The sequence below is a fragment of the Clarias gariepinus genome, chromosome 9 (assembly GCF_024256425.1).
Source record: "Clarias gariepinus isolate MV-2021 ecotype Netherlands chromosome 9, CGAR_prim_01v2, whole genome shotgun sequence".
NCBI classification, from domain to species: Eukaryota; Metazoa; Chordata; class Actinopteri; order Siluriformes; family Clariidae; genus Clarias; species Clarias gariepinus.
In genome coordinates this window covers 3,635,955-3,647,634 of record NC_071108.1, presented here as the reverse complement: position 1 = coordinate 3,647,634, position 11,680 = coordinate 3,635,955, and the positions used below count along the sequence as shown (strand labels likewise).

Here is an 11,680-nt window from a genome sequence, read left to right as displayed (position 1 = left end):
GAAATGCTGAATGAAAACAACTGATAAGATATATTAAAAATATTTATAAAAACAGTGATTTTACAAATATCTGTTCTTATTAATTTTTATTTTTTATTATCATTTTTAACTCATCAGTGCTTAATTTTTGCAGTTTCAATACAGTCTTTGTTTATCTTGTTAACTAAATCATTTATCAAGATGCATATCGTGCACGGATACTTCCGTGATATATTTTCATCATAGCACTGAGCCCTGTTTTAAATCGCATTAGACACACCATTCTCCATTTCAGTAGAAAACAAAACCTTGCATTAGACCCAGTTGGGAGGCGTGGCCTGTCCTCTGAAGCAGAGACAAACCCATGATAGTCAAATCTCTCTCAGTATTTGCACTGTGGAAATTTTCACCTTTAAAAGTTTGAAGGTGTGTCCATGCCTTGGACTCCGAGTGTGTAGCGTTGATTTGATTCTCTCAGTAATTTTAAATAAAATGATGCTTATCATTACAAAAATAATTGAAGCACCAAATTTACTAAAGTGTAAAAAAAAACACTTTCCAGCAACGTCCGCGTCTGAAAAGTGAGAAAACTATTTGTTGGTGGGAAAAGTGGTTTGCTGGGGAGCATATAGTTTGGACGTTGGAGCAATGGGCAAAGGTCGTGTGACTCATCTGAAGAGTCCAGGGATGAAGCGATGCTCCCATCATGCATAGTGTCCACTGTACAGTACAAGCTTCTGGACACACTGTTACGATCTGGGGTTGATCAGTTGCTCAGGTCTAGACTCAGTAACGTTATGTGGCAATAAAATGAAGTCAGCTGACGACCTGAATGAGCAGGTTATCACATCTATGGAAACTGTTGGATAAAAATTAATGCACCTCTGGCTGGCATTATACATCATGTTTAACAAATCTCTGGACATTAAAGTGATCTGAAAAGAGTCTGTACTGATCTATCTCGTGCTGTACACTGAGCACAGTGGGATCTGACAAAACCTCTAAACAGGAAAACCAAAGCAACTGTCGTGCTACTGTTTTTGGAGCCATTTCTCAGCATGCAAAAAGGGTTTCTTTTCCCCCATGCTTAAAAAAATCTTTCCTAATTAAAATATATTTTCTGTAGTGCACATGTTTTAAACCCTAATTATTTATAAATTAATGTACTTAGGATGGCTAGTTTTAATAAAATAAACTAGAAGTATATTCGACTTCATGTATGAATTTTTGTGCGGATAAAATTGCCTTTAGTGCGGATGAACGAACATCATGTGAGCGCCCAGTTCACCGGTGTTGTTCTCTGCCTCACAAACTTCAAATCTGACCTTCTGATCAGGTGTGGGTCTCCTAATGAGCGCCCGATGTGCTTCCTTCACTTGATTTGAACCATGCATGCAGATGTTTAAAATCTCTGAATAAAAACATGTGGCCTGTTAGTAACAGCTGAACCTCTATGGTATTTAACCAATTTTGAAATACAGTACCAATCAAAAGTTTGGACACAAGAGTTAGAAGGCGGGATTTATTTTTTTCCATTCTTTAACCAGAGCTGGAGATTTTTCCTTTTGTTTAATTTAACTTTACTCTGTATACTAACAGTACACACACACACACACTGTTTTTTCGAGGTAAGGTTTAAGTTAAAAGTTTAAAGTTAAAAGTGTGAAGTTGTGCATTTTCCTGTTATTACCTTCTGCGGCCATGTTGGATTGATGTCACTTGCTAAAATACAAGTGTGTTCCTGAGTATGGCATTTCGCATTAAGGGTGAATTACTTTAGTTTATCAAAATACAAAATTTCTAGTAAGGAAGTAGAGGAACTGCTACTCATAAATAATAATTTTTAAAAAACGGGTTCTGGGTGCACATCTGGATACAAGAACAAAAGAAATTGTCCTCTTATGTAATGATGTGTGCAAACATGTTTTGCGTCATCTTTTTGTGGTACATACCAACACAAATATGAAATCTTTGTTCAAGCGCAATGTGTGTTTGTGTTGGTTCACATCATAAATACTAATAATCTCACGAGTTGGATTAAACTCGCTCTTTCTACACCAACAAGACAAAAACATCAAAGAAAAGCTTCAATATGCAAAATGTTTATTTCTTCGTACTGTACACACTTATTTAATTATTTTATATCTCACACTGCTAAAGAACACATGCCGAATTATCAAAAGCCGAATCGTATCATTTACGAGTTTGATTTCTTGAAGCCGATAATTAAACGTCACGAGAGCAGCTGTTTAATCTGCTCACATGACGAGAGGAAAAAACAAACAAACCACAAGACAAATCAAGCGATAAGTATTTACAATATGTAACAAATACACAGCAATCTGTTAGATATTATATTATAATATAACAATAATATTAACACAAATCAGAACTGCATATGAACAATTTAACATTTCAACAATGAATATGGCTGAAATGAAAAGAAAAAAAAAACAAAAGTTAAAAAAAAAAAAACATTCATGGCTTAACCGTGTAACTTCTTGCCTTTTCTATCTGCAGCTGGAAAAAAAAAAATCAACGAAACCAGACCAGCGCATGAGAGAGGCGACAAATAGTGCAAAAAAATAAAAAATAAAGCATCAGCTGACCTGAAAATCCTTGCTGCTGATTTCACTGGCATGAGCTCAGAGAACCAGAATGCTTTTCGTTCTCTACGCTGCTCTCAATGCCTTCACGTTCACTAGAACCTCTTCACCGTCTTCAAACAGGGAGGAAGCAGAACGACAATCATTAGGATTAAAGTGACGATGGTTTGGGTTCTTTGTGTTAAAAACGTCCTGTTTTGATTTACTCGTCACGCTGAGCTTTAAGGAGGACGACGACAAGTTCCTCGTGGGTTCTTTGGTTCGTTCCTTCTTCCTTTTTTTTTGTTTTCTACAAGGAACACTTTCACACCAGAAATTCAACTAATTCAGAACGTTTCTAAAGAGAACCCCTACAACCCTGCAGAACCCTAATCCTACACTAAACCTGGTCCCTTCCTCAACGGTTCATACAAGGTTCTTTGGATCGCTAATGATGTCAGCTTTCTAACTGGTTCCTACCTGGAACCTTTCTTTCAAAGTTTTCTCCTTTCTGAAAATATGGTCTGAATTCGGTTCTACTTGAAACAATTCTTAAACTCAGTTATAAACTGTCTTCCCTTTCAAAAATTGTCAGAGTTGAAGCCTACACTCAAGGGTTCCTCAAAGGGCTCTTAGGATTGGACACGGTTCTAGCTTCCTCCAAAATCATCCAAAGTTTAACCCAAAGCAATTCTATAGAAGCACAAAGTGCTTTTTTTCCCCTTTTTGGTAAAGAACACAAAAGGTTCCCGTTTTGTAGTGTGGGGTTCATCTGGGAACTTTTCTGAAAGTCCATACATCATCTACAGAACCCTTAACCAAAGTTTCCTCAAGGGTTATTTGGATTTGTCAGTTTGTATCTTCCTAAATGAGTCTTTGGAACCTACATTTGTGTAAGGCTTTATAGAAATGTCCTAGGTTCTCCAAGAAGTGCAAACCGATGAACCCTTTTAGGGTGCTAGATCGAAGATTGGAATGTCTTCGAGAACCTCAGCATCTCAGGTCTGGTTTTCTTTAAATCTAGAACGTTGAATTATTCCAAACTTCGCGGCAACGAGAGCACACGGAGACTGAAAAACACTCCAGCTACAAACTTTTACAAACTCTTTTTTTTTTTTCTTCTTCTTCTCCCGTTTCAATTCTCATGCTTTGGCACGAACACAGAAAACATAAATAAGCAATTTATAAATAGATCCATCGGGTAAACACGAGCAGCTCTTATTCCTGAAGGTTCCTGATGTATCGGCACTAAGACTACGGCGTTCCTACTGAACTTCTTCACAAGTCGGAAATAAATAAAGAACCGACACTACGCTCGAGCAGAACTTCATGACGCTGTTTGTGGCAAAAGTCACTCAGATTTTTCTTCATCACTGAGCTTGAAAATGTAAACAATAGCAAAAAGCACAATGAAAAAAGGAAACAAAATTACAAACAGAGGAGAGAATTAGCTGGAAACTAACAACCCTCCCACCCCCCGTGCGCGCGCGCACACACACACCCATACACACAGTTGTTTACATGACAAGTGACAGATACAGATAAAAGGATTGTGTGTGTGCGTGTGTGTCTTTGCCCTTTGGTATGGATCTTATTTAGGAGGCAGCGGGTTCTCAGGGTTACTCGGGGTCACGGCATCTTTGTAGAAGTTCTCGATTTGCTCTTTGTACATCTTCATCACCACCGGCCTCTTCAGCTTCATTGTGGGACCTGAGAGTGAGACAGCCAAAGAGTGAGACAGAAAGAGAGAAGACATTCTTAATTAGCCCATGCCTCGTGATTCATATTTATTCTTCTGCAACAATCACTAAAAAGAAATGACTTTATTTAGTGGTGAAATGCTGCCATCTGGTGAACTGCAAAGGTAGTGCGGAAAAGAAAGAAAAATCTTTTAAATGAATTCCTATAAATTGCAGAGCTAAAAACATAAATAATAATAATGAAAATAATAATAAGGTATAACATGTAAATCTGGTTCAAAGGTCGAGCGGTGCTCAGGTTCCTGTCTGTGCTGTTACTTCCACCTCTCCTAAACATGCCTGTACCTGGAAAGATTATTCTAGGTATGTGGTATATGTTATATGTTATAATGCAATGACATATCGAGTACAGGAACCGTCTCACTGGATCACTGCAACTGGTCATGTATGAGTTTATTTACATTTTTATACAATGCTTTATTATTTAAAAGCATGGGGAAGAAAAGTAGAACAACATTACTGAGGGTAGAGTGGCAAGAGCAGCAGCTTGAATAGGAAAGGGAATAGTCTTCACACACACACACACACACACACACACACACACGTATTACACACACACACAGAGACACTGACCGAGCTCTCCTCCGGAGATGGAGAAGTCTTTCTCGAGCACGGTGAACTTCTGGATGCGCTGGGCGTTGGACGTCGCCCTCTCGTTCACTCTGTTAATCCCATCCTGGATGGCGGAGTGGACGAGACGGTCGCGTCCCCCGCAGATCTCCGACACACGCGTGGACGAGCTGCCCAACTTCCTGCACCACTCCACAGCCTCGGGGGTGAGTTCGTCCTCCGGGGCGCCTGTCTCACCGTTTACCTGGCTCTGAGAGAGAGATAAGAAAGAGAAAGACAAGGACACAAGGGAAAACAAAAGAAAGGAAAAAGAGACAGACAGACAGAAATGTTAGACATGATCGCTTTAATGACAAACCACAAACCTTACAACAGATTTATATTTATACCTAATATATCTGTTTTAGGGCGTCAAAACTTTCAGTCTTCCTGTAATGTAGTGTTTATGTAGTCGAAAACTTTTAAACTGCAAAGTCTACAGGATTACCTTAACCCAAATATGCGTTATATTTTAAAAAAATTAAAAAGGTATGTTTTTTAAAAAAAATTAACACACTATTAGATTTAATAAGTCTTAGGACAAAGACAAATGTCTATTAATAATAAATAATAAATTATTTTAAGTAAACTGAGATGAAGTGAAGGCATTCCCAGTCTTTATAAGGAAAATGCAGTTCCTAAAATCCACCAGCAGGTGGAGACACATCACAGACACTGTGTAGATTTGAGGCTTTACAGCGTAACTTTTTAAAAAATATACTTTTCGGTTTAATTAATCACTATGCAGGACACATTTTCATCTCCAATACAAAGATCTCATTTAATAAATCATATCATAAGACAGAAATCACAGACGCTGTAAAGTTCATCAGCTTCTCTCATATCGACAGCAGGAGATTTTATGGCCGCCCTAATGGCTGTAATGACCGTCCATACAGATGAGATAAGTGCACAGTATTACAGTTCTCATTAGGTTTATTGAAGCGCCATAAAGCTTTGGGGTAAACAGATTTTTTTTGCCGTATCAGGAGCTTGAAAAATTGAGCGAGGACATCCGGAGCAGGGACGACTTACATTGAAAACACAGACACACATGGAGAGGATGTGCTTTGAGGAAATGAATGAAAATGAATCAACTTTCTTTTTATGAAACACATTCAGAACCGTGACCAGATGGCGCCCTGGAAACGCTGTTCTTCTGGTTCTACAAATAAACGTCGTTCGTTCGCTGTTCTTCTGGTTCTACAGCGGTTGCCGTCCAATAATTTGCTTCACCAACACCTTCTGATCTTAATCTCGCTCGTCTTCCTTTAAGGTTAAATCCTCTTTTCCCAACTTCCTATACCTTTCACAGTGTACTCAACCTTTCCAAATCCCCATTGCCCCTCCCCTGAAGGACAGAGCTGACAAACGAATGTCTTCTTCCTCTTCTTCTTGACCGGAGGGACATTAAGAGACAGCAACTCATGCTTTTATAACCTCAGGACTGGACTATTGTAATGCTTTGTATTATGGCATCAGTCAGTCCTCCCCCTCCATCGCATTTAACTCATCTTTTCTCCAGGCTTTTACTGGATTCACTGTTGTCCAATTTTACAGTTTTTCTTCTGGCTCAAACTGACGGTTGTTGTTTTTGTGCTTGATGAATAGTTTTGAAGTTGAAGTTCTTCATCATTGCTTAAAAGAGGCTGAAACCAGCAAATTGGATTCCCACCGGCCGAAAGTTAAAAGAGCATCACTAACTAACATTCCCATCAACTGTAGGTCTTCCCTGTCTCTTACAGACGATTACTTTGTCTAGCCTTCCTTAAACAATGTTAAATGCTTCCTTTCCTGATCTTGTCTGGTTTTGTTCCCGAACTCTCCGTCTGCTTTTATCGGGCACGTCCACACACTCGTCTTCTTGCTTTGGTTGGAATCCTGTAGGTTTTAGATCTCGCGCTCCCTCAACTTCCCCGTCCTTTACAGCCGACTTCACGTCTTCTTGTTTTTACGACGGTTGGCGTCCAGCTAGTCGCATTACCGGCACTTTAGTAAACTTCACTCAACCTCTGTTTCCTGTTTCGTTTATTCCAAAATGCTCCGTTACCATGACGACCACCATGGACCGTCACTTTATACAGTAAGTATACAGTAAATTACACACACACACTGTATATAAGGCGAAACATCAGAGCAGCGTGAGGAGCGGCAGCGAGTTGACCGCGCACTCATTTTTTAGTCACTTAAGTCTTCAGCATGGGACACTTCACGCTTCAGTTTTATCAAGGAGTGGGTGTTTACTGTGGGGAACGGGAACTAACAGCCTGTTCCTGAGCAGTGTGTGTGTGTGTGTGTGTGTGTGTGTGTACGTACCTTGATGGTGAGAAGCATGGACAGGAACTTGCGCTTGTCTCCGATCAGCATGGCATTGCTGATGATGGGCACGGCTTCCTTCACCGCGTCCTCGATGGGCACAGGCGGGATGTTCTCTCCTCCAGCAGTGATAATCAGCTCTGTTTCACACACACACACACACATTACTAACATGCTTCACATTTATAAACATACATCTGTAAATAGAGGACTGGTTTTATATTTAGTGTTATAATACCATGTGTGTGTGTGTGTGTGTGCAGGCTACTGTACCTTTGATGCGTCCTGTAATGTAGAGAAAGTCGTCCTTGTCGTGTTTGCCCAGGTCTCCCGAGTGCAGCCAGCCGTCTGCGTCCAGCGCCTCCTCTGTCTTGTCCGGCATGTTCAGGTAACCCATGAAGACGTGGCGACCCCAGAAGCAGATCTCGCCGTTTTCTTCCGAGTCGGGGTTGAAGATCTTCGTCTGGCAACCTGCGATCACTTTACCACAGCTGGCGGGAAAAAGCGAAGTCCGGATTAGCAAGCAGTGGTGAATTACAAGTGTGTAATGATACGTTATCGTTTTTATAGTAACAGCTTATTCTATTTTGATTTTTTTTTTCTGTATTTAATATTGATGGAAGGAGTCTCCAGTTTCAGTTCAAAAGCAGTTAAATACAGACACAGGGGACACAATTTGAAGTTGCTGTAATACAGGTGAAAACGAGTTTATTTACACATAGATATAAATAAAGAGAAAAAAAAGAATGACCTGATAAATTTTTTATCAGGTTTTTTATAATTTTTTTAAATAATTATAATAATGTTTGGCAACTTGTAACGAGACCTAGACATAAAGTGCTTAAGATGAACAATGGATTGAGAGTGTGTATGTGTGTGTGTGTACCTGGTGAGTCTGAGGGCCTCGGCCTTGGACATGCTGTGTGGTCCGGTGCTCTCGCTCATGCCGTACAGCTCGTACAGCGGGATGTCCAGGCTGAAGAAGAACTCCAGCGTGTCCTTGGTGATGGGCGCGGCTCCCGTGAAGCAGAGCGTACAGCGGTCCAACCCCAGCGCCTTCCTGACTTTCCTGAACACTAAACGCTTCGCCAGGCGGTAGTTCAGCGGCCTGTGGGTCATCACGCCGTTCCTAAAACAGAGCAGGACAAAACTCTTCAACGTCATGAGTCAAAATACAAACAACAATAACGATAATAAGCACCTGTGCAATAACGGGCCCAAGCATCTGTGCAATCACCAACCAATGCACCAGGAAGACAGCGGGCACTCGCATTTAAAGGGGAAATGTATCATAATGTGACCTAAAAGTAGCCCATACCGTGAGCGTATCACAGGCGTTACTAACAACTTTAACGTTAGGCAGCGTCATCACCAATTTTTATATAACGACGGAAATTATTAGCCACTTTCCATCATAAGCTTAAGGCCTCACCACAGCTGAACCGTCTGAGATATCAAAACTCCCTTCGCAATTTTGCATCTTCCGTGTCTCAGGATTATACTGACCCGGTTTGGTGGCGATCGTATAAATCCCCTAGGAGGAGTATATCAAATTGCATTGGAAGCCATTTGCAAACAACCGAAAATACCCGACTACCTGTTGAGTAGAGCCAATGACATGCATAGCGAAAGTGAGGCCGCTCTGGTGTCCTAATGGTTGCAGATTTAAAACGTGTTGAAATTTTCAGGACTCTTTGTGCATGTTAAGACTTTCAAAAAGCTTAAGAAGTTAAAAGAAGAAAAAAAAGAACAATAATACGGCCCTTAGCTACTACGTAGTGCTTGGGCCCTAAATAACGAACATTAAATCGTTAGGTCAGGGGTAGCTCAGTGGTTAAGGCATTGGACTATGGTTCGGAAGATCCCAGGTTCAAACCCCACAACCGCCAAGTTGCCACTGTTGGGCCCTTGAGCAAGGCCCTTAACCCTCAACTGCTCAGATGTATAATGAGATAAAAATGTAAGTCGCTCTGGATAAGAGCGTCTGCCAAATGACTAAATGTAAATGTAAATCTATAAGTGTGCCCCCAATTTGTGTGTGTGTGTGTGTGTAGGTGTGTGTATATATACAGTATATTATATACATACTGCTCCATCTTGCTCATGTTGGTCTTCAGACCCACGTCTTTGGCCCAGGACGCCACTTTCCGGCGCACGGTGGACGACTTGGCTCCAACTGCCTTCATGCTCTCCTGCATTTTCTCCCAGACGCGGGGAACTCCCAGGAACGCCGTGGGACGCACCTCACGCAGGGTGTTCACCAACGAGCCCTGAGACAGCGACAGGATCGCGACACACGTCAGACATATCGGACATAACGCAAGACCTGCTGGAATTTCCAGATGTGTGCAGTTGTTGTTCTTATATGTATGTGTGTGCGAGCATTAACAAAAAGCACTTGATCTTTTTTTTAAATAAGCATTCTTAACGCAGTGACTCGCACACTTCAGACACACTAGCGCTGATGCACACACACCTTGAGGGCGTCAGGCTGGGCGAAGTACGCGGCTCCTCCGACCCTCATGGTGATCCAGATGTCGACCATCTGGGCGGCGATGTGGCTGAGGGGCAGGTAGCTCACCACCACCTGTTGAGTCTCTTCTGTTAGGTTGAGGGTGCGAGCTGTCGCAAACGCCGTCCATGTCAACTGGAACGAGAGCAAAAGTTTTAGCGCCCTGCACCGAAACCACCACTTTATATTGATATTAATATTAAAATAGAAAAGTGTGTGTGTAAGTGTGATGAGTCAGCTCACGTTATCATGGCTCAGCATGACCCCTTTCGGCTGCCCGGTAGTTCCGGAGGTGTAGATCAGCGTGCAGCACTGATTGGGTTTCTGGGACGTGATGATGTCATCGAGTGGCGCATCTGGCTCGTTGCGGCCCAGTTCCATAAACTCCTCCCACTTTAAAAAGCACATAATAAAATTTTGTTGGTTGGAACCAACAATCATCTTAAAAGTGTGTGTGTGTGTGTGTGTGTCTGTGTGTGTGTGTTGTTAGTACTGTGTAAAGATTCGGCTTCTTCTCCTTCAGGGCGCCTTTGTACTGGATGATGGCTTTCAGGTGAGGCAGCTGGTCCTGGACCTGAAACACACACACACACACACACACACACACACACACACAGAGAAAATGATATACATCACGTCTCATGAAACAGGCACAAGCACACACTTAATTATCCATTAGTGTGTGGGTGTGTAATTAGCAGAATTACAGTACTGCTGTGCTTTGCAAAAGTTTTCACCCCCCAGTGGTTCTTGTTTCCTATGATTTTATGTAAAAAAAAAAAAAAAAAAAAAAAGAATTTAAAACCTGTGTTGAAAGTAACGCTGTGCGATACGAGCGTTGATTCAGGAATCATAATATACAGGGGCCGTTCAAGTCAAAGCGAGACTTTTGATTGTACAGAATAACAGAACACAGTTATGAGAGTAAAAACTCTCTCCCGTTATTTCTCTATATAATCTGCTGATACACTAATGCGCTCATGGCAGTGTTTCACTAGTGCTTGGACGCCGTCCAGGTAGAAAGATTTCTCAGTGTGCTTGAGACATGATCTGACTTCCTGCTTCATGTCTGAAACCCCGGCCTCCCGAGATTTAACTCCCTTTAATGCCCCAAACATGTGTAAACGTCAGGACTAGGGATTTGTTGCGATAACTCATCAAAGGTTTCGATAAATGATTGTGTTTACAGTTCACACAGACAGACGATGATTTTCAAGGAGGGGGTGTCTCATTTGCTAAATGTTTCAGAGAAAAATAAATAAAGAAATAAAATGCAGTGAGCTCCAGGCAACCTCGGCCGAGATGGTCGTTCACAGACATGCGGCCTTCTTTAAAAGGTTTGCACCGTTCAGATGTTTTACTGCCGCTAAGGGTCTCATCACCGCAGCGTGCTTAAAGTCTTCCGTAAATGTTAAATCGCATTTATGCCTTGATTGACCAAAAAGTTCATCAGAGGTCCCTCCATGTCGTAGTATAAATAAAGTGCGGAGACCGAAAAACAAGTTTGCATGTAAGACTATTACACGGAGCGAGATAAATGATGTGATGCACTTTGATATGACACGGTTCTGTTGCTGGTTAAACCAAAAAAAAAAAAAAAAAGAAAAAAAAAAACTTATCACTATAATAAAAACAAAACGTGGTACTAATGAAAAGGTCGATGAACTAACAAATACGCTTCAGTGTAGACGGACCCGATGATGATGATGATGATGATGATGTGTGTAAAGTAAAGTCAACCAACGCAGCTTGAGATTGTACCAGGCTTTACCTTCAGGATCTTCTCCAGCTGTTTGTGGTTCTCCACCACCAGGATGTTGGCTTGGCAGTTCTCAGCCACGTATTGACACGCCTCCGGGGAGTTGGTGGTGTAGATGCCCACAGCGAAACCTCTGTAAGATCAACACGAGGCTGCGTGA

At 41.5% G+C, this 11,680-nt stretch overlaps 1 protein-coding gene across 5 annotated transcripts in view; it reads right to left on the bottom strand.

The window, feature by feature from the left end:
• Positions 1-2,065: 2,065 nt before the first annotated feature.
• acsbg2 (acyl-CoA synthetase bubblegum family member 2) overlaps positions 2,066-11,680 on the bottom strand; it is a 28,945-nt gene continuing 19,330 nt past the window's right edge. For all 5 annotated transcript variants that reach the window (XM_053504017.1, XM_053504019.1, XM_053504016.1 and 2 more), the window contains exons 6-15: positions 11,533-11,653; positions 10,255-10,335; positions 10,005-10,154; positions 9,726-9,896; positions 9,338-9,519; positions 8,136-8,378; positions 7,523-7,740; positions 7,250-7,389; positions 4,898-5,144; positions 2,066-4,274 (exon numbers count right to left, since the gene is read on the bottom strand). In XM_053504017.1, the coding sequence (XP_053359992.1) occupies positions 4,156-4,274; positions 4,898-5,144; positions 7,250-7,389; positions 7,523-7,740; positions 8,136-8,378; positions 9,338-9,519; positions 9,726-9,896; positions 10,005-10,154; positions 10,255-10,335; positions 11,533-11,653 (1,672 nt within the window). In that variant the 3' untranslated portion in view covers positions 2,066-4,155. The remainder of the gene's footprint in view (positions 4,275-4,897; positions 5,145-7,249; positions 7,390-7,522; positions 7,741-8,135; positions 8,379-9,337; positions 9,520-9,725; positions 9,897-10,004; positions 10,155-10,254; positions 10,336-11,532; positions 11,654-11,680) is intronic.